The sequence below is a fragment of the Eimeria tenella genome, genomic scaffold (genome assembly GCF_000499545.2).
Source record: "Eimeria tenella Houghton genomic scaffold, Eth_scaff5, whole genome shotgun sequence".
Taxonomy (NCBI): Eukaryota; Apicomplexa; class Conoidasida; order Eucoccidiorida; family Eimeriidae; genus Eimeria; species Eimeria tenella.
Window position 1 is genome coordinate 524,244 of NW_013543395.1, and position 22,500 is coordinate 546,743.

The following is a 22,500-nucleotide window of genomic DNA, read 5'->3' on the forward strand; positions in this document are numbered from 1 at the left end:
TAGGGGGCCCCCCTGAGGGGCCCGAAGGGGGCCCTCAGGGGGGCCCCCGGGGGCCCCCCGGGGCCCCCTAGGGGCCCCGCGATCGCAGCTGCTGCTGCTACGCTGTGAAGACTAGGAGGAAAATGAGGAGACAAAGAAGGGCGAGAGCGACAAGAAGGAGACAAATGGTGGAATGTCTTTTCATAAGTTTTTGGAGCATTTTTTTGTTTTTTTTTAAATTGGCTTCTGCGGTGTCTAGGGAGCTTTCTGTGGCGTCGAGCAGTCTGCGGTGTACAGACACCTCGTCACTTATTGCGTAACTTATTTCCTTCAGATTCATCACAGAACCCGCCAAGTACGAAAGCTGCTGCTCCTGCTGCTCCTCGTCCTGCTGCTGCTGCTGCTGCTGCTGCCACCGCTGCTGCTGCGGCTGCTGCAGCAGACTCGAGCCCGACACGCTCGGGCTGGGGCCGAAGGAGCCAAAATCGTCCTAAGGAAATAAACAGTTTATAAAAATAAATTTAAAATAATAACACATAAAATAATAAAATAAGACTAAATGGTTAATGAAAACAAACAAATAACTAACAAATCAAACAATAATAAGAACAAACACTGTTCATTACTGTATATCTGTTATTATCAGCTCGTTTATTTATTGTTATTTGATATATGTATTTCTTTCATTTAGTATTCATTGAGTTATTATTACAGACTGTTTGTTTGCTTCTGTTATTTGCACAAATAAAAAAATAAATAAAAGAATAAATATATAAATATACAAATAAATAACAAGACAATATATAAATACAGGAGGCGAGAAAGATGAAGCCAAATAGAACACAAGAAGAAAAAAGGATTAAAATGAAAAAGTGGAAAAGAAGGAAAAATGAAACTGCGGAGTTGAGGTGTACGTACAGCAGAGGCGCTAGTTGGGGTGTCAGCAGTTTCTTCCAAAAATGAACTGTTGTCTTCGAGGGGGAAATCTGAAAAGTTGGAATTAAAAGATTCTTTTTTGGAGTGTCTGTACACCCCGGCTTGCGAGAAAAGCAGCCGAAAAGCCTCCAGCTGCGCGTCCTGCTGCTGCTGCAGCTGCTGCAGCAGCAGCAGCCGCTGCTGCAGCGCAGCAGCAGATAAGCCGAAGAGCTCGGGGGACTCCGACGCTCTCATAAGCGACTGCTCAAGTTGGCTGCAGCGCTGCAGCAGCAAAGCAGCAGCAGCAAAGCAGCAGCAAAACACCAGCAGCAAACAAAAGACTCAAAACAAAACTAATGCCTTTTTATCCCTCCAAGAGAGCCCCTCGTGTCCGGCCATTATTGGCTCCATTTCAGGTGTACAGACACCTGGGCGTTGAGGCTTTTGCGGCGCAATTCGTTCATGTGCTTCATTTAACATTTATTTGTCGGGTTTGTGGGTTTTATTTGGATTTATTTGCTTAGTTTATTCTCTTAATTTGCTTCTTTCTTTGCTGCTGCTTGTCAGCTGCTTTTATTTATTACCTGGGCCATTCTGGTCACATGTCCGCGCAGCACTGCTGCTGCTTCTCCTGTTGCTGCTGCTGGATCCGTGCGGGCTCGCTGCAGCAGCGAGTCTACAGTTTGCTGCAACTGTTTGAGTTTTGCTGCATCGCTGGCCCACAAATCGCACTCCATTTTGGAAAATGTGAAACAGAACTAATGAAATATGTAACTAAAACGAAAAAAGGAAAAACTGCGGAGAGGAACCGCTGGGGTGTACGGACGGGCTCTTGCGGCGCCCGGGTGTCACTACACCGGCGAGCGCCCACAGGGTCTCGAAAAAGAAATTTCACCGTCAATTAGAGTTTTATTTTTCAATGGAATCACAAAAAATGACAAGAAAATGAAATAAATGGCTTTTAAGGCAAAACGAGCAGCTTTTGAGCAACCAGCCAACCCTCATGTGTATGTACACTTGAGCCACTCAGCCCCAAACACGCACAGCGCCCTTCTGCTCACCCCGCCAGCTCTTCGCCTTCTTCATCATTTATTTGTTATTTATTATTATTTATTATTTGTTTTATTATTTATTGAAATCATGAGCAGCCTTGAAAACAAATAACAAACAATTGAACCTCCAAAGCAGCAGGCACACACTGCCGTCTTCCAGTGGTCGTGCCAGGCGATCAGTCGCGGACTCCTCTCATTTTAAAACGCAGCGATGAAATATAAATTGAAAATTAACAAAACACCTAAAAATGTTAAACAAAATAATCAAAAAAGATACAAAAGGGAACCAAAAAAGATCAGAAGACAAAAAAGCGACTGTCAGCTGCAGGGGGAAAAAGAGCAGCTTGTGTGGAAATGGCCCACAAACAGTCGGGTGTATCTGCTGCAGCAGTTCTCTTTGCATTAATTCCAATATCTGAACATCCAATTAATGTCAAATTAAATATTTGTTATATACTCAAATATTTATTTCTTTTTGCTGCTGTTATCTATACTCGTCCAACCCTGCTGCTAGAGGCCCTGGATGCAGCTCAGCCAGGTAAGTCCTTCTGCCTTTACACACTGCTGCAGCTGCTGCAGTAGCTGCTGCTGCTGCAGCTGCTGCAGAAATTGCAGCTGCTGCAGCTGCCGCCTGTGCTGCAGACGACGCAGCTGCTGCTGCGGTCTATAAATATTGTAAAAAAGATATTATATAAATTTGTTTTATCTAAATTTTTATATGCTGTTTGTTGCAGGTAGATGTACATACACCGCATTCGCACTGTCTGGAGGTGCAGCAGAAGCATAAAGCAGCGAAAGCAAATAAAGATAAAATAAAATTGAAATGATTTGTCTTTAACTCTATTTGCATTTTATTTTATTTGAAGCTCTTCAATGAGCTGCTGCAAAAAAGCAGAAAAGGAAGCTGTTTGCGTAAGAATAAATTAAAAAGAAGAAAAGAATAAAGTTAAACGGAACTGAAAATGAAATAAAGCCTCAGACCTTTAATAAGATGGATTCATAAGAATGAAAAATTACATTTAATTGAATTAATTTACTCTTTTTGCACTTTTCAATTCATGGCCATAAAGCTCAGTAAAGGGCGCAGCAGATTCAATTACTGCAACAGCTTGCCGCTAATTATTGCTATGATTTAGAGTTTACTGTTAAGGGTTTAGGGTTTAGGGTTTAGGGTTTGAAGTTAATGCGTATCAACTTTACTCTTATTTTGCTTAAGAGAAGCGTAAGAGGGAACAGTAGCATCTGGGTGCACTTCCCTTCAGCTAAGTTCAGGTGTACGTACACCCCAAACGCGCGCTAACGCATCCCCAGCAGCCAGTTATTAATAAATAATAATTCTTTTTTTAACAAATGTGGCTCAAAGCTAATCTTTTATTTTTAAATTTACTTCTTTAGCAGGTTTATTAATTGCCCATTCATTTTGATTTCTGTACTTGTGTACTGCTAATTGCCTTTCCTTGTGTAAATACTCACGCAGTCTTGTACATAATTTATAAATATTTTTATTTTCTTGTTTTCAACGCAAAAAACGCTAATTAGCAGCCAAACCAGCAATTGCTGCTATAGCCAGAAGCTTATGAGCAGTGTATGTTATCTTGTGCTTTAAACATTCAAGTTTGAATTAATTTATCTGTTTCCCGCCGCCTGCTGCTCTGCAGCCATCTGCAGCAGCGGCTGCAGCAACAGATGGACAGTTAAATGTAAATAAAACCATTTAAAAATCGAAAAAGTGATTTAATAAGTTATTCATTTCGTGAGAGGCTGCAGAGCTGAGGTGTACGGGCAGCTCAGCCTCCGCGTACTCAATGAGGGTCACTCCGGCGGTTCCCTGATCGCTCGGGCTTTTAAAATAAGTTAATTGTCTAAGTTAAATGATATAATTCAATTTAATTGTAGTTAGACTAAATTAAATCACTCAAATTTTGTTTGTGTTTCCAGTTTTGACCCTCCGAGGCGCTGCCACCCGCGGGGGTCCACTGGAACTGCCTGGGGGTCGCGAGCAGAGGCCAGCTGTGAGCCTCGGGCCACGATAAGCCTCTTAAAGAGAATTAATCGGAAAATAAATGAAAACTTTGAATTAATTTCATTAATTAATTCAATTATGAAGAACTGGGACTCGATTCGCAGATAAGATGCGATAGGCAGCAGCAGCCGCAGTGTGCAGTGCACGGCAGGTGTAGTGACACCCGAGCCCGGCCGTGGCTGGAGCGGCCGCTGCTCCTCTAAACCCTAAAGGCCTCTTTTTGTTAATTAATAAATGAAACTAATTCAAATTATAAACACACTTCAGCCCTTTAGGCAGCTGCTGCGCGGTCGAGCCTGCCAGGCTTGTGCAGGGGGAGCTGCTGACCATCAGCGGGTGTTCTGGCCTCTAGGGTTTAAGGTTTAGGATTTAGGGTTTAGGGTTTGCCCTCCAGGCTCTTCAGGACTCATTCTCAATCCTTCAGGAATTCATATACACCTTTACGCCGGGAGAAAGCTGTGTCTACAGTAGTGGTTAACCACCGCTACGAACCCTAAACCCTAAACCCTAAACCGTAGACCAAAGCTTTGAACCCTTGCGACAATGGTTTCGTTTCTAAGCAAACCCAAAAAGGCTTTCGACCTGGACCCTTCAGTCGCCCCGGAGGCACTCGTCCTGGTGATCCTAAACCCTAAACCCGAGACACTGAATCCTAAAGCCTAAACCCTAAACCCTAAACCCTAAAGCCTATGAACAAACCCATACTTCTAAGCTTTGCCTTCTGTTTTCATTCCAGCTGTGTTCTCGCGCCCACTCCAGTATGCGGCCCTTGTGTGTTTCCCTGTCTTTTCAGCTGGGTTTAGGGTTTAGGGTTTAGGGTTTAGGGTTTGTGAGCAGGGCATGACTGTGTGGTGCGACTCTGCCCCTAGCCTGCTGGAAAACCCCTCATGTCTTTACGCCAAATGTACCGTTTTGGATATCATAAATAACCAGACAGTTAAATTAAAGGAAATTTCCGAGCCTGGCAAAGAGGTTAGCCCCGCTGCTGCTGCTGCTGCTGCTGCTGCTGCTGCTGGTTCTACTGTGTTTGGATGGCTGCTGCTGTTTTTGATGCGACTGCTTCCACCTCTGTTCCTGTCTCTGCTGCTGCTGCTGTTGCGGGTGTTTGCGTGTGGCTGTTGCTGCTCTGTGGTTTGCTGTTTCTACAAGTGCTGCTGCTGTTGTTTCCCTGCTGCTGCTGCTTCCCTGCTGCTGCTGCATCCCTGCTGCTGCTGCTTCCCTGGTGCTTCCCTGGTGCTTCCCTGGTGCTGCCTCCCTGCCGCTCCTGCTCCTCTGCTGGTGCTGCATCTTTGCTGCTACTGCCTTTTTGCTGCTGCTCCTTCTTTGCTGCTGCTGCTTCCCTGCTGCTTCCCTGCCGCTTCCCCGCTGCTGCTCCCCTGCCGCTGCCGCCGCTGCTGCTGCTGCTGCTAGTGTTTGCTGCTGCTGAGGCCTGTGTTGTGTTGCGAGCAGTTTGTCTCGAAGCCCTCTCAAATATACCACTGCAGCGAGAGCTGCGATTTGCTGAACACTCCAGATGTGGGTCTTTTGCCGCACCCAAATGCTGCTTCAGTGCTGGAGATGCTGCGGGCCCGTTACATGCAAGACGCCATTTACGTGAGCAGCAGCAAGCAGCAACGCACTGCAGCAGCAGCAACACACTGCAGCAGCAGCAAAACACTGCTGCAGCAGCTGCTGCGCGCAGCAGCTGTTGCTGCGGCAGATCGCAGCGCGAGCAGCAGCAGAAGGAACTAGAGCAGATACTGCGGCAGCAGCTGCTGCGGCAGGCCGCAGCGGGTGCAGCAGCAGAAGAAGCTAGAGCAGATATAGGCAGCAGCAGCTGCTGCGGCAGGCCGCAGCAGGCGCAGCAGCAGGAGTAGCAGAGCACAGTCTGAGTCAGCCGCCACAGCAGCAGCATCCGGCATCGGGAGCGGTAGCACAAGAACGAAGAATAGCTAGCCACAGCCGCAGCAGCCACAGCAGCAGCAGCAGCAGCAGCAGCAGCAGCGGGAAGGCGTCTGCGGGAGTGGGTGTTGCGTGCGGGTGTGGGTTCAGACGCTCGCGGACCCTCTGCTGATATCGATAAACCCTTTTGGGTGGTCTGGAAGTTCTTTAAAAGAAAAGATCCGGGACTACAGTGCGGCAGCAAACGGGGGTTTGCTGCCGCCGCACATCTTCTCCATTGCCCGCAGGGCCCTCGAAAACGCCAACACTGCAGCAAAGAGCCAAACCATAATTGTTTCGGGGGAGTCGGGATCAGGCAAGACGGAGGCGACGAAGCTGGTGCTGAGTTACTTGGCTGCAGCGCAGGGCGACCCCGAGCAGCAGCAGCAGCAGCAGCAGCAGCAGCACGGTGAGCCGAGCTGCTCTCGCTCCAGTCTGCTGCTTTCGAAACTAATGAACAAGTTCTTCTTTTAGAGCTCTTTAATCTTGATCCACTTCAAGGGATTCTTTTCGTTTGTTTCTTTTTGCTTTATTTGCTTTTTCGGCCCAGCTTTTGTCCGGCTGTTGCAGTTTATAGTGAAGCATTTTTGCTGCTGCAAGGCATTTGCATAATATTATTATTTGTCACAAATGATGACTGCTTTTATTTGCTTAATGATAATTGCGCGATTTCCGTAAACTTTTGCCTTTTTTGGCATAGTCATGCAGCAGTTTTTGTTTTCTAAGCCCGGCAGAAACTGCAGCAGCAGCAGCAGCAGCAGCAGCAGCAGCAGCAGCAGCAGCAGCAGCGGCTCCTGGCGCAGCAAGTCTTGCCTAGGACTTCCTGCTGCTTCCTGCTGCTGCTACTTCCTGCTGCTGCTGCTTCCTGTTATTGATGCTTCCTGTTTCTGCATTCCGCTCTTGCTGCTTGCTGCTGCTGCTTGCTGCTGTTGCTTGCTGCTATTGCTTCCGTCTACTGCTTCCTGCTGTTGCTTCCTGCTGGTGCCTACTGCTGCTGCTTCCTGCTGCTGCTGCTGCTTCCTCCTGGGGTTTCCTCTCGGGTTTATTCCCCTCTGCGCCTTTCGTGTAGTATTTGTTTCTTCTGTTTGTTGGTGGGGCTGTTATGTCCTTTTATTTGATAAATACTTTTTCTGATATTTTCTTTTTTTCCTTTTATTTATCGCTCAACAAATGTATTATGTATAAAAAGGAATTCAAGTAGCTTTTCTCTTTTTTGTTTACTTGTTGTGTTTTTGTCTCTTGTTTACTTGCTTCGTCTCCCCCTTAGTCCAAATCCGCTTCGCCCTAAACCTTAAACCCTAAACCTTAAACCCAAAACCCTAAACCCTAAATTTTTGCGTCTTCGCTTCTTTCTAAGCATGCATTTGCGGTTGTCTGCTTTCTACACTTCTGAGCAACCAGCAAACCCTAAACTTTAAGCCCTAAACCCTAAACGTTAAACCCTAAACGCTAAACCCTGTTGCAAATGATTTGCTGCAACTGGCGCTGCAGCAAATGAAGCCAAAGTCGAAAACGCCGTCACTGCAGCAGGACCTGTTTTGGAGGCTTTTGGAAATGCGAAGACTGTGCTGAACGACAACAGCAGCAGATTCGGGAAGTTCCTCAGGCTCGAGGTAAACCCTAAACGCTAAACCCTAAACCCTAAACTCTAAACCCTAAACTCTTAACGTAACACCTAGGCCGTTAGCATGAAGATAAAAATCGAAGCGCTCATCCCTAGATCCAAAACATGAAACACGACGGAGGCTTGGTTCACCAAATTCAGCAAATCAAACCCTCGACCCCAAACCCCAAACTCCAAACCCTAAACCCTAAACCCTAAACCCTAAATCGTATGCAGAGAATAAATCCTGGTCTCCCTAACGGTACAGCCTTGGTCACAAACCCTACACCGCCACAACCCTAAGCCCTTAAGCCTGAGTAAGGCTCCAAACCCTAAAGCACAGCTCACAGTCCGAGACTCTGGAGCTGAAATCTCTCCTAGGATTTAGTGTTTTAGTGTTTAGGGTTTAGGGTTTAGGGTTTAGGGCTAAGGTTTAGCGGTGTTTCTGGGATATCTGCAAGCGATTGCAAATGGACACTAGAAATGGAGCATTTTAAACCAGTGCCAATCGTAGAAAGGAAAGAAAGAAAGAAAAGGAAGCGCGTTTAGGATTGTGTAGTAGGGGTTTAGGGTGTAGGGTTTAGGGTTTTGGTAATGGGTGCTTCACTTCACCTAGCAGCAGCAACAAGTTCTAAGTTGCTGCAGCCAGTCACTCCCCAAGTGTGCTGCAGTGGCGTAGCAGCAGCATCAAAAGTCCATAAGTGTCTTTTTTGTTTTGTTTTCTTTTTTGGTCTTCTCTGCATGCACACCTGTCTATAAAAACCATTAGTTTGTTGACTTTTTTATTTTTCCAAGTCTTTGTTGTTAATTCTCTTAAATTTGGAGTTAAAGGCGCTCCAATTCCTTCAAATGAAGGCCTCATTTAGCCAAGAGTGGTTTCGTTTTTGAAGCAAATTGTCTTCAACTAATTTCAAAGTGGAAATCTAACTGAGTCCAGACACCAGCCTGAAGTTCCTAAATTTGATATTCTTTTTTTCTATTACTTCGATATTTTGACCTCAAAATGCCTTGAAGATTTCTCTTTTCATTTTTCTGTTTTTAAAAGCCCTAAAGTGCAGCCTGAAGCTTGTGATGCTGCTTCTCTGCTGCTGCTGCTCCTTAGGAAGCAGCAGAAGTATGAAATGCTTTTAATGATTTTTTTTTTTGCTGCTCTGCTGCAGGTGGCCCCCGGGGGCGGCATCGGGCGAGGCCACGTAGAGAGTTTTTTGCTGGAAAAGTCTCGGGTGGTTTTTCACGGCTGCGCAGAACGCAATTTCCACATCTTTTACCAATTAATTAAAGGAGCCTCTGCAGATTTGAAAGCCAAATTGAAACTCAAAGAATGCAAAAACTACAAAATCCTCAACTACCAGGCGGTGGACATACACCAGAGGGTGCGCACCGCCCCGCGGAGGCCCCGGAACTCTGTTCCTGTTTTTCGCTTTTTTCTAGGGTTTTGGTTGAGGGTTGAGGGTTTACGGTTTAGGGTTTAGGTTTACGGTTTGAGATTCAGGGTTCAAGGCTTCGTGTTTGGGCTTCGAACTCAAGGGTTTAGAGTTTAGGGTTTATGCTGGTTGCATGCAGGATGACGCAGCAGACTTTCTTGAAGTCCTCGCGGGCTTCGAGTCCATGGGACTTGCTGCTGCCACTGCGCAGTCTGTTTTCTCGCTTTTATCTGGAGTGCTGCTAATGGGAAACATCAAAATAGAACAAAGGCATTTGGACGGCTTGCCGGACGCAGCAGCAATTTGCGAAGAAGACAGAGCAGACTTCGAGGTGAAAAGCGGGGAAAACCTGCACGAATTAGGGTTTAGGGTTTAGGGTTTAGGGTTTGGCACGTGGTTTTCGGCAAAGGCTGCTGTTGAGATGTGCCGGTGCTACACGTAGATGATAGTCTACGAAATTAGTTTAAACTGAAATAGAGGAAGACGCAAGAGGTGTTGAAAGGCCTTCAAATATTATCTACATGCGTAAAAGCTTTTGTGTTGTTGCAGCAAGGCTGCTGGTGCTTGTCTAGCATATTCATGTGCCCCCAAATAGATGCAAAATGCCTTTGAATGAGTGCAAAGGTGCATGCGGAGTTGAGTCTTTTAATTCAAGTTCACAAAAGTGAAGAAAGGGTCTTTCCTGCTGCAGCAGCTTCCTAGGACTTTTGCAACAGCTCTATAAGCAAATGAATACATGCAATATTACTTGGCAGGAAAGAGTGTCATTTCTGCTGCAGCAGACATGCCAGCACTCTTCTAGATTCATGTTCGCATTGCATGCATGTAGATATGGCAAACTGTACATATTAATTTGAATTTTCTCGCAAAAGTGCGCCTTTTCTGCCGCAGCGAGTCTGCTGCCATTTATCTAGTGCAGTGTATTAATGCAACCACACGAATTCGCATTTTCACCTGATCCAATGGCGTCTTCCGCTGCAACAAGTCTGCAAATGAATAAATAAATAGATATATATATATATAATACATAAATAAATGAATATAGATGATTAAGTATATATATACAATTTGTTCACGTACTGAAAACGTGTGTTTGCTGCTGCAGCAAGCTTGCGAGCTGCTGTTCCTGGAAGCCGCAGGCGTTGAAGAGGCGCTACTGCGGCGGGTGACAGTGGCGGGGGCGCAGGCGGTGGCTGGGCGGTGGCGGCAGCAGCAGGCGGAGCTGCTCCAGCAGTCTCTGTGCAAGGGCGTTTACGAGCGGCTTTTTCTCTGGATCAACAAGCAAATCAACAAAAACATCAACAAACAACAAAGCCTCGACACCTTCATCGGTGTGCATCCAGCTAGCCAGCTAGCTAGCTAGCCAAGTAGCCAGCTAGCCAGCTGGACAGATATCCAGATTGCCAGGATAGCCAGCTAGCCAGCCAGATAACCAGCTAGCTAACCAGCCAGCTAGCCCGCCAGAGGAAGACTTTAAAGGTAGTTAACGGCGCAAGCGGCAATGTAGGCGAGAATATATGGATGTATGCATGTATTCTGCCAAGTGTAGATGCAAACATACATTTATGTGCAAACATTCATGTATTTCTCCATATGCTTTTTTCTATACGTACATTTGCATATTTCTAAATATCTATGTTCAGACCCTAGAAGGACATCATCGGCTTTTAATGCATGATTTGCTTCTCGTTGTTCCCCGGCATTTTTGCAGTGTGCAGGGCGGCATCCCTTTGTACAAGCGCAGATTCAGATGCCTTCATTGAATTCCCTTTGGAAACTAAAGCCCAACTGCATTTGCTTTCATTTCCACTTGCAAGCAAATATTTTATGGGGCGTTTTGGCACCATGCAAGCACAATATTCATTTATCTGTAAAAACGCACTTCATTTTCCAATTGCGTGCAAAGTGCGGCGCGGCCCGCCGGGTTGATAGACAAATGAACAAACAGAGAAACTAATTGGATTCTTTTTGCAGATCTTTTCTTTCGCAGGCCTACTCGACATATTCGGTTTTGAAATTTTCAAAGAAAATTCGCTTGAACAGCTTTTCATCAATGTGACCAACGAGATGCTGCAGGCCACCTTTGTAGACCTAGTATTCACAAGGGTAACGCCTTAAACCCTAAGGTCTGAACCCTAAAACTCGTATCATACACCCTTATCCCTAAATCTTCAAACTTAAACCCTAAACCCTAAACGCTAAACCCTCGTCCCTAAAGCCTTGCCCCTAAGCGCTAAATTGTTTCCCTTATCCGTAAGCAATGAATTGTTTGTGGCCATGTGGGCTTTCGCTGCACCCCAGAAGCACACATGGCAGGCGTTAAACCCTAAACCCTAATGCCTGTGCGTTTCAGGAATGCCTGTTGTATGAGAAAGAGGGATTGACTTCAGAGCTGCTGCAGTTCGAGAGCACTCAGCCAATTGTTGATTTGCTTTGCGGAAAGAAAAACTCCATTTTGAGCATTTTAGAGGACTGCTGCCTTGGCCCGGCTACCTCAGACACCAAGTTCACTGCGGCAGTTAAGGCGCAAATCAAGAGTAAGTTGCAGGGTCTAGGGTTTATACTTCAGGTTTTGGGGTTTCGAGTTCCGGGCTTATGGTTTAGGAAAACATTACCTGAAACATGCACGCGCATACGCACGTATATGCATTTCCTACACTTCATTTTCTTTCCATAAGCCCTTACTCTGCTGGTTAAACTATGCGAGCATCTGCTCATGCACATGTATCTGTTTATCTGTTGATTCGCATTTGTAAGTCAATATTTTTATCTGTCTCCATCAGTAGGAAGAACTGCATCTGGTTCTTATATCCTTCAAAAAGGGCGCCCTTCGGTTGGGTTCGTGAAAGGTGCATTCTTGTATTCATGAACTCCTTTGTATTTCTCGAGGGAGGCCTCTGTTTGGTTATTTAATTATGTTTGTCGAGGGAAACCTCTGTTTGGTTTGATTTAATTACGTTTGTTTTGCATTTTTGTGCGTCGTTCGTGTCTTCTAGGATCGGGGAACAAGGGTTTCCTCCGGCCTTCTTCTGACCTGGAGTTTACGGTGCGGCACTGCATAGGAGACGTTTCTTACATGACTTTCAACTTCATAAAAAAAAACAGAGACCAGCTGCGGCCTGAGTTTCTAGATCTGTTTAATGCCTCCAAAAACCCGGGTGAGACTTGGCGGGCTGCTGCTTTTGTTTACATGTGTCAGGAGTTGCTGCTGCTGCAGTCATGTTGCTATCCATTCACGGTTGGGTTCCTTCTCTGCGCTTTTCTTTTTAAAACCCCATTTTGCTCTTTTCTTTGCCCTTTTGTCGATCGTTGCGCTTATTCTTCTGTCTTTCGCGCTGCTGCTGCGTGCTTTCCCAGCTCTCCCAAGCACGATTCAAGCCACAGCCTGCACAGCGTTTCACCATGTGCATGAGGAAACTTGGCTTTGCCAGTTGATTCTTTGTTAAACGCTACGTTTTGTGTGCCCTTTTGTCGTTTTAACGGAGCCAGTGCCTTTTTGGTCTGTTTACCCGCGGCAATCAGCAAACAAGCAAATCCATAAAACGAAACTGCAAATCCTAGAGCAGATTCGAGAGCAGGCCGTTGATGCGAAACAAATCCGAGCACAAATGGTTTTGCATGAAATTCGAATGCAATGTGTGAACCTCAAAGCTAAGACGCAAAGCAGGAAAGACTACAAGCAAAGCCAAGAAATGGAAGCGTTAAGAACATGGCAGCAGCGAGAAATATATTTGCTTTGTCGGTGGTGCGTTTTCACTTAGTTGCTTCTCAACTGTATCAAGATGTGGAAATCCCAAAAGGCAAACTTATGAAGGGACAACTAATCGGGTCTCAATTCATGCAGCAGCTTAATAGCCTAGCAGCGATCATCCAGGTACTGCTACTGCCGCTGCTGCCATTGTTAATGGCGGTGGAGATTCGGCCGCTGCTGCTGCTGAGGGTGCTGTTGCTGACGGTGCTAATGTTAACGGTGCTGCTGCTAACGGTGCTGCTGCTGCTAGTGTTACTGGAGGCTGGTGTCGTGCTGCTGCTGATGACGTCTCTGCTGTTGCCATTGATGCATAGCGGTGAGGTTGCTGCTGTTGATGCCATCGCTGCTCTTTCTTGTGATGGTGGTGCTTCTGCTGCTGTGATTGATTAGTGCTTGCGACAGTGGTGCTGCTACCGCTGGTGCTGACAATAGTGCTCCCGTTGCTAGAATGTTGCTTTCCAAGCTTCTGCTCCTAGTGGCGCCGTTTTGCTGCTGCTAGGGATACTTATATTTCTGCTGCTGCGTTTTCGCTCATGTTCAAGTGCACTGCTTCCTTTTCCTTTAATATTGAGCCCAATGCTTAAGCGCTACGCCTTAAACCCTGACTCCTGACTCGTAGCTCTAGACCGTAAACCCTGATTCTGTTTTTTGTGCTTGTCTGCAGGAGACAGAACCCCACTTTATTCGCTGCATAAAACCAAACGACCAGCAGCAACCAAAGCTCTTTATCGAAAGTAAAATCTTGCCGCAGCTAAGGGCTCTCTCTATCATGGAGGCCATCCAACTTCGAAGCGTTGGTTACTCCTACAGGTAGGGCTTGTGATGTCGCGTCTCGGGCTTAGGAAAAAGGAAATTCTAGGGGCAGCGTGACATATGACATATGTCTGCAGCTGGGAAATAGTCAGCAGAGTATGCTTAAGGTGCTTAATGGTAATTCGTATATTGTGAATCGGAAAATACCTCCAAATGGCTATATCGATGCGCATGAATATATTACGATTTCATGTAAATAAAAATTCTCGTGTCTTATAGAAACACCGTCATATGTATGAAGCATAGTGGATACCTGCATATGCATGCACATAAACATGTGTTTGAGCGATTAGATGGAGGCTTATTTGGTGCGTGCTTCTATTGACACAGCTGGAGCAACGCCACAGTGTAAGCATTTCGTCTAGCTTTTGTGTACTTTCCAATAACTTCTTGAGTTTTGGAACTTGTCACCTTGTGTTTACCCAGGCGCCCCTTCGCCGACTTCTTGCGGCAATTCCGCTTTCTGAATATTTCAGCTTACGGAAAAATTGCAGGAGGCCTCCTTGGAAGTTCCACTGCCGAAGGGGCCCCACGTGAGGGCGCGTTAGCCTTGTTGCAAAGGGCTGGACTGAAGGAATATAAGGACTACAGAATGGGTTTGACCATGGTTTTCCTGACTCGAGAAGCGCAACAGCAGCTGCTGCAGCAACAGCGGGAGCAGCTGCTACTGCTGCGGCCAATTGTTCGCACTCTGGAAGCTATCTGCCTCCGCAGGAATCTTAAAAAGAGTTTGGAGACCCACATTAATTCCATTGTGCGGCTGCAGGCTCACGTGCGGCGGCAACTTCTGCTGCTCGAAATGAGGGGCCACAGCGCTGCTGCAGCAACTGCAGCAGCAGCCGCAGCAGTAGCAGCAGCAAACGAAGGTGTCAGCAGGCAACAAACCGCAGTCTAAAGGCATTAGAGGCAAACAGACTAAAGCCCGGGAGAAATGGGAGTGTCATGACAACCATGGAAAGTTCAACATGTCTATATAAATGGCAACAAATTAAATGTCGTTAACAGCAAAAAAAACTGTACGAGGAATTGCAGCAGCAACGCCGCAAAAAGGCGATGAGAGCATTTAAAATCCGACAAGAAGTCAGTAAGACCTCACTTGTAGATTTTTTCATAATTTGTAGTTTTCTCATTATTCGCCTGTCTCTCTTTTTGTATGAACATATACATCTACGCAGATTTGCATCTCCACAAGTATGCGTGCGGCTATGCCTATAAATGTATGTATGTATATTAAGCATATGAGTATACATAGTACGTACACAGATGGAGACGTCCATTTGTACATACGTGTATTTACTCAGACTTTCAACTCGACTGTTTATGTATCCACACATTTTCGCTTGTATTTAAGTACTAGGATTCTACGGTAATGCATCTGTATGCTTTCATGCATCGAAACACAGGTAGATACGCAGCACCGTTCAACGCCTGAACAGAGACTGAACGATGCTCAGTAAGGATTAAATCTCAGCATTCGCATCAATCTAAAGTCAACCCGCGCAAATACAGCGTCGAGAAAATGGGGCCTGCGCCAACTTGTTTAGTTGTCGCGGCTTTACTGTTGCCGTCCGCTTGAAGCGTTGGCTGCCCAACTGGGAAACACACTATTGGACGCACTATTGCCTCTGCGCAGAATCAGGTGAATACGTCGTTTGTTCTGTGCCTCCAATATCAACAGAAATTTCAGCAGAAAGTTCGTCGAAAAACATTAAAAGTATGTAGAGACAGTCAATGTGCCTGAAATCGGCCCTAGTGTTGAACACATTTGTTGATACCCCTTTTCATAGACCAGCCCCACATAAGTGCAACACTGCCGCTTGCATCATGTCGATTTACGCAACTCCATTAAGACTGGCCGCTGAGCGCCGCTTTGCAAGTTCAGTATTCGGCAACTGCATGCCATTTTCGCCGGCTGAGTTTGCAAGTCCAGTATTGGGCAACTGCATGCCATTTTCGCCGGCTTCTTTGTTGCCTACGCACACCACGACCCAGCCCACACCCCAAGACGTCTCGGTCGCCGAAATGACCTAGCCGTAACACGAGTCACATGCCAACAAACAGTACGCCTAGTATTGGGTAGCTGCATGCCGCTCCCGCCCGTCCGTTCGTTCTCAACGCACACTACAACCCAACCTACACCGCAACTTCAGTAGAAACGGAAGTTTGAGCCCTCGGAATGACCAATCCGTAACACTCGTTACACACCCTCAAATAAATGAACTACACTTCGAGGACAACACACTGCGGGGAGTTGCTTGGAGGATCTGGGGATGTGACCGCCCGCCATTCCAAACGATGGCGTCTCGGCTCTCCAACTGCACACCAATTTTGCAAAGCTTCAAAACTGGGAGCGCCACACATTAAAAAAACCCGAAAGCACCAATGTAAATGAACTGGACTGCCTGATGACCAAAAGCTGAGGAGAATGCGAACCATTCAGCACCCTGGTGCTTCCCTGTGGGCTGGCCCTCATGATCCCCCAAGTGCTTGAGACGGGAATCGGCATCCGCAGCGAGACATTCTCGGGGAAAAGAAACAATTCAATACCTTATGAATTGTTCTATGAATACTTTGAGGATGCGTCACTGGCATTTGTTCGGGGAGGTGTACTGCGTCGCCAGCCCCAAACGGAGTTTGATTTTGGGGGTAAACCCAACCTCGTCAGTGCAAAAGCAGAATAAAAGCACAGGTGTGCAAAATTTTTTTGAAAAAGATTTTACTGAAGCCTTAATTCCTGGGGCAGGAGTAGGGCTTGGGCATTACAGATTGGCATACCTGAGTTCCGGGCTTGGGAGTCTCGAGACGTGGCTGTCGAAACGTGGCTGTTTCGCCGTTGAGTTGATTTAGGGTTGGGGTGTGTGGTGGGAAATCTTGGTCTTGTTAGTTTCTTTCACGTTGAGACATTGATTCCTAGAGCAGGAATAGGGCTGGGGCATTAGAAATTGGCGTACCTGAGTTCCCAGCTTGGCAGTCTCGAGGCTTAACTGTTGTGTCGTTGAGTTGGTTGGGGGTTGCGGTGTGTGGTGGGGAGTCCTGGTTTTGCAACTTCCTTCCACGCTTTTTCCCTAATGAGTGGTGGACTTTTCTCGCTTGAAATGATATAGAGTCAAGGAAAGAAGCAGTTGCTGGAGCGGGCGTTGGGCGTTGCATGGACGTGAAGAGTGTGGTGTCGGTCGGGCACTTCGCGGCGAAGAGGTTGAGAAGGGAGTGCTTTTGCGAGGCCTAGCTTTCTTGGAGGCAGAGAAGAGGGATTGTTGAGCATTGTGTGGTGTGGAAGGGCGAAAGACGGAGGGAGGAGGGGATATATCTTCTTCAGTGCGTATTGAGGAGAATGTGGAGGGAGGGCGTTACTGGCGGGGTTGAAGGTGGAGGAAGAGGACATGTTTTGGTGTGAGGGGTCAACAGATGAGAGTCGGCGGCGCATGGAAGAGAAGGGGGGGTGGTGAGGAACTTTTTTTCGAAACGGTTCCGGCAGCTGAGGAAGGGAGCGGTTGGTGTGTGTTACGCCAGTGGGACAGCTGGATGGCAAGAAAGGCGGTAGTCCGTCATTTGTGACCAGTTGTGCGTGGCGAGCCTCCGCCGTCCTTTCTGGTGCAGAAGGAAGGGACAGGTTGTTCTCGTTGGTCAGGATGTGTGCTTCACCTGTTTGTCAGAGAAGCGTGTGCTGACCGCGGGAGGACGGAGTTATGGAGTTTTGGGGGCCGTGTGGGCCGTGGAGGGCGGTGATCCTGGGTTATTGGGATGTAGAGGACCTGTGGAGAAGCGCCGCTCGTGGGTCTGTTGGTTGGAGAAGAGAGTTTGTGGGTGTTGTACTGGTGCGTTTTGCAGAAGAAATGATGTGGGGGAGCAAGAAAGGGCATGACAGGACACGTTGTGTAGGTTGTGCCTCCGCGTCTCCATTCTCAGTTAGGGAGGAGGGGTGGTGGGACAGCCTAGCAAGGTGTTTGCGTGCTGGTTGGAGGTTGTTTGCTTCTTCTTGTTTTGTCTGCGGTGGTATCAGTCGGCTGCACTGGATGCTTCGTAAAGGGTGCGGGGAGCACTGAGGATCAGGTGTTGCTGATGGGACAGCATTGCAGACTACGCGTGGAGCGAGCGGCCGTTCACTTTGGGGTGGTGAGTGTGTTGGTGAAGATGATTGGGCGGCTGAACCATACGCAGATGGTGTGCAGAGTTGCGCTTGCGTATATGGAAGCTGCGGCAATCAGGGTAGTCTCTTCTTGACAGAATCATGTTTGGAAGAAGCCAAATGAAGGGTTAGAGGTAGGGCTGTGGGGCAGTAGTCACGCAGCGTGTGGCGACAGTGCTGCATGCAGCGTTGTTTGTCCTGTTCCTCTCATCCTCAGGCCATTGGTGTTTGGCTTTGGAAGGAAAGAACATGATATAGAGGCCCTCCGTCTGCTTTTCAGTCGATCGGCAAGAGGGTTGTCTCTCTCCGCGTCGCCTGTGGGTCCGTCGCTACCGGTCTCTTAGTGTCCCTTCTCCTCTGTAATTGGGTCACATCGACGTGACCTTGCTGAGGAGGAGTAGGCATGTAAGAGTGTAGGGGTGGAGACGCATGCGGGGGAGGGAGCGGCGTTTTTTTGTCTCTTGTTTGGTCGAAGGAAGGCGTTGACGACAATAGCAACCTGGTTGATCCTGCCAGTAGTCATATGCTTGTCTCAAAGATTAAGCCATGCATGTCTAAGTATAAGCTTTTATACGGTGAAACTGCGAATGGCTCATTAAAACAGTTATAGTTTATTTGATGGTCTCATTTTACATGGATAACCATGGTAATTCTATGGCTAATACATGCGCAAAGGTCACCTCCTTTGGAGGGGCTGTGTTTATTAGATACAAAACCAACCCACTTTGTAGTGGAGTCTTGGTGATTCATAGTAACCGAACGGATCGCAGTTGGTTCTTTTGGGCCCGCGATGGATCATTCAAGTTTCTGACCTATCAGCTTTCGACGGTAGGGTATTGGCCTACCGTGGCAGTGACGGGTAACGGGGAATTAGGGTTCGATTCCGGAGAGGGAGCCTGAGAAACGGCTACCACATCTAAGGAAGGCAGCAGGCGCGCAAATTACCCAATGAAAACAGCTTCGAGGTAGTGACGAGAAATAACAATACAGGGCATTTTATGCTTTGTAATTGGAATGATGGGAATGTAAAACCCTTCCAGAGTAACAATTGGAGGGCAAGTCTGGTGCCAGCAGCCGCGGTAATTCCAGCTCCAATAGTGTATATTAGAGTTGTTGCAGTTAAAAAGCTCGTAGTTGGATTTCTGTCGTGGTCATCCGGCGTCGCCCGTATGGGTGTGGGCCTGGCATGCCCTCGGCTTATTTCCGGTAGCCTTCCGCGCTTAATTGCGTGTGTTGGTGTTCTGGAACTTTTACTTTGAGAAAAATAGAGTGTTTCAAGCAGGCTTGTCGCCCTGAATACTGCAGCATGGAATAATAAGATAGGACCTCGGTTCTATTTTGTTGGTTTCTAGGACCAAGGTAATGATTAATAGGGACAGTTGGGGGCATTCGTATTTAACTGTCAGAGGTGAAATTCTTAGATTTGTTAAAGACGAACTACTGCGAAAGCATTTGCCAAGGATGTTTTCATTAATCAAGAACGACAGTAGGGGGTTTGAAGACGATTAGATACCGTCGTAATCTCTACCATAAACTATGCCGACTAGAGATAGGGAAACGCCTACCTTGGCTTCTCCTGCACCTCATGAGAAATCAAAGTCTCTGGGTTCTGGGGGGAGTATGGTCGCAAGGCTGAAACTTAAAGGAATTGACGGAGGGGCACCACCAGGCGTGGAGCCTGCGGCTTAATTTGACTCAACACGGGGAAACTCACCAGGTCCAGACATGGGAAGGATTGACAGATTGATAGCTCTTTCTTGATTCTATGGGTGGTGGTGCATGGCCGTTCTTAGTTGGTGGAGTGATCTGTCTGGTTAATTTCGATAACGAACGAGACCTTAGCCTGCTAAATAGGGTCAGTAACTTTGCGGTTACTGTATCACTTCTTAGAGGGACTTTGCGTGTCTAACGCAAGGAAGTTTGAGGCAATAACAGGTCTGTGATGCCCTTAGATGTTCTGGGCTGCACGCGCGCTACACTGATGCATGCAACGAGTTTTTACCTTGGCCGACAGGTCTGGGTAATCTTTTGAGTGTGCATCGTGATGGGGATAGATTATTGCAATTATTAATCTTCAACGAGGAATGCCTAGTAGGCGCAAGTCAGCAGCTTGCGCCGATTAAGTCCCTGCCTCTTGTACACACCGCCCGTCGCTGCAACCGATCGGAGGGTCCTGTGAATTCATCGGACGGACAAGCCTTACTTTGTGGGGCTGGTCGGGAAGTTGCGTAAATAGAGCCCTCTAAAGGATGCAAAAGTCGTAACACGGTTTCCGTAGGTGAACCTGCGGAAGGATCATTCACACAATTCGCACGCCTGGAACGCGCTGCTGGTTTTACAGGTTTCAAGCATTCGCTTTGCCTGGGTGGCCAGCAGCAGGTAGTCGTCGGTGTTGTTGGAAAGAAAACCTTAGTCCATCGCAACCCTTGAATCTGTTTTTCTCTGCAACGGTTTTTCTACTTTTTAAAAATGGATGGAATTTTTTGCTGCTGCAAGGATATATCGCAGTAGTATGTACGTGGGCGATCGGGGGGGTGGTGGCGCATGCACGGGCTCGCGTGGGGCCTGTCGGTGGCAGCCCCAGCGCGCCGGCGCCAGCCCCGTGATCGTCGATCGCGCACGTACGTGGAGGGGATTATGAGAGGAGAAGACGCGCACGGGGCTGTGTCGTATGCAGAGCGCTCGCGGCTCGGGCGATTGTTCCGTGTTGTGTGCTCTGCTGCATGCTGGTGTGTGCGTTCTGTCTCTTTCTCCGTTACATGCTGCTTGGAACTTTGCTTCAGCAAGAAACTTTTGCTCACTAAGGTGAATCGAATCACTTTTGTTGATGAGCAGAAGGAAGAATAGGTAGAAATCGGAAAAAACTTTCAGCAATGGATGTCTTGGCTCACGCATCGATGAAGGACGCAGCGAAATGCGATACGCATTGTGAATTGCAGATTTCAGTGAACCATCAGATTTCTGAACGCACATGGCGCTGCTGGTATTTTGCCCGCAGCACGTCTGTTTCAGTGTCTCTTAACAACTCCTACTAGTAGGCCATGCTGCTGTCTGTCTCTGTTCCTTGTGGTCCTGTGAGGGTTCGGCGATGCTGCCGACAGAAGTGAGTGCTTTGCTCGTTTCTGTTTTGTGTCGCGGAATTTTTTCGGGTCACCAAAGGGGAGGTAGGAGCATGTTTGGTTTCATTTGAGTGTCGTTGCATTGGTTTTGAAGGAGATGCGGCGTCTCTCGAAATTGTTGTCGGCAGCGGTGCTGTGTGTCTGCACAGCGTGCCGTTTTACATGCCTGTGCTTTCTATAGTGTCGTCGTATGCTCCTTTCATTCGGAAAGAGAGATACGGTGGTTGTATTTTATGCAACGTTGTTTGTCTCGTTCTGGACGAATGTTTTGAGCAGGGCTAGGGCGAGGTATAATAGTGCATGGGTATGCGACAACGTGAAACGACATATAGTACACGGCACCATGCACGTGTTGCATGCGTCGTTTTTTCTCGGTATTACACATGTATGTATAGACCTGAAATCAGTCGAGGTTACCCGCTGAATTTAAGCATATTATTAAGCGGAGGAAAAGAAAATAACAATGATTCCCTCAGTAACGGCGAGTGAAGCGGGAAGAGCTCAAAGTGAAAATCGTGGGTCCCTTTGTTTGGCCTCACGAATTGTAGCCTCTAGAAGCGTGGCCAGTGGAGGGGCAGGTCCAAGTTTCTTGGAACAGAACATCAGAGAGGGTGACAGTCCCGTCCTTTGTCCTGCTTGTTAGGTCTCCACGTACGGTGCGCTTTTATTGAGTCGCGTTCATTGGGATTTGAGCGCAAAATGTGTGATAAGTTTCACATAAAGCTAAATATTGGCGTGAGACCGATAGTGAACAAGTACTGTGAAGGAAAGATGAAAAGGACTTTGGAAAGAGAGTTAAAAGTGTCTGAAATTGCTGAAAGGGAAGCGATTGAAACTTTAGCGTCTCTGGGGTGCCGATTGGGTACTTGTAGTGTTGTGCTCCCACACTTCCGTTACAGGGGTAGGGGGCGTTCAGTACTGCTTTTGTCCAGTTCGATCCCTGGAGGTTGGTCAGCATCAGTGAACTGACTGACTATACTCCCCGAGGAAGGTAGGTCTCTCGTGGGCTGTTATAGCCTCTGGGTTTGTGTTCAGTTGTTCACTGAGGTGTGTTTTTTTTTGCGTTCGTCAGCTTCACTTTCGAGTACTGACGTTCTGCGATGCTGTCCTTAACGGTTTCAACCGACCCGTCTTGAAACACGGACCAAGGAGTCTAACATATGTGCGAGTATGCGGGCCGAACCCCTGTATGCACAATGAAAGTGAGAGTAGGGAGAGGTTTGTTTTTTTGGCATGCCTCGCACCTACGACCGACCACGAGCTTTGCGAGAGGTTTGAGTTGTAGCACATCTGTTAGGACCCGAAAGATGGTGAACTATGCCTGAGTAGGGTGAAGTCAGGCGAAAGCCTGATGGAGGCTCGTAGCGATACTGACGTGCAAATCGTTCGTCAAACTTGGGTATAGGGGCGAAAGACTAATCGAACCGTCTAGTAGCTGGTTTCTTCCGAAGTTTCTCTCAGGATAGCTGGAGTTCAATTAGTTTTATCAGGTAAAGCGAATGATTAGAGGCCTCGGGGGCGCGTTGCCCTCGACCTATTCTCAAACTTTAAATGGGTAAGATCCAGTGGTTACTTCACTGAACTGCTGGGGTTAATATGAACTCCAAGTGGGCCATTTTTGGTAAGCAGAACTGGCGATGAGGGATGCTCCTAACGCTTGGTTAAGGTGCCCAAATACTCGCTCATGAGATACCATAAAAGGTGTTGGTTCATTTTGACAGCAGGACGGTGGTCATGGAAGTCGAAATCCGCTAAGAAGTGTGTAACAACTTACC

The 22,500-nt window shown here is 47.3% G+C and overlaps 2 protein-coding genes across 2 annotated transcripts; one reads left to right on the top strand and one right to left on the bottom strand.

The window, feature by feature from the left end:
* Positions 1-97: 97 nt before the first annotated feature.
* Positions 98-1,631, bottom strand: ETH_00011210 (SNARE domain-containing protein, putative; the record flags this gene model as incomplete). Its single annotated transcript, XM_013377357.1, has 3 exons — positions 98-469; positions 898-1,176; positions 1,479-1,631. The coding sequence occupies 3 exons, from the start codon at positions 1,629-1,631 to the stop codon at positions 98-100; spliced, it is 804 nt and encodes a 267-aa protein (XP_013232811.1).
* Positions 1,632-4,512: 2,881 nt separating this feature from the next.
* Positions 4,513-14,375, top strand: ETH_00011215 (uncharacterized protein; the record flags this gene model as incomplete). Its single annotated transcript, XM_013377358.1, has 14 exons — positions 4,513-4,587; positions 4,807-4,941; positions 5,419-5,562; positions 6,001-6,298; positions 7,381-7,502; positions 8,653-8,865; positions 9,056-9,247; positions 10,022-10,247; positions 10,907-11,022; positions 11,270-11,453; positions 11,913-12,074; positions 12,678-12,790; positions 13,332-13,477; positions 13,907-14,375. 14 exons carry the CDS (start codon positions 4,513-4,515, stop codon positions 14,373-14,375), a joined length of 2,595 nt encoding a protein of 864 aa, XP_013232812.1.
* Between the last annotated feature and the right edge of the window lie 8,125 nt (positions 14,376-22,500).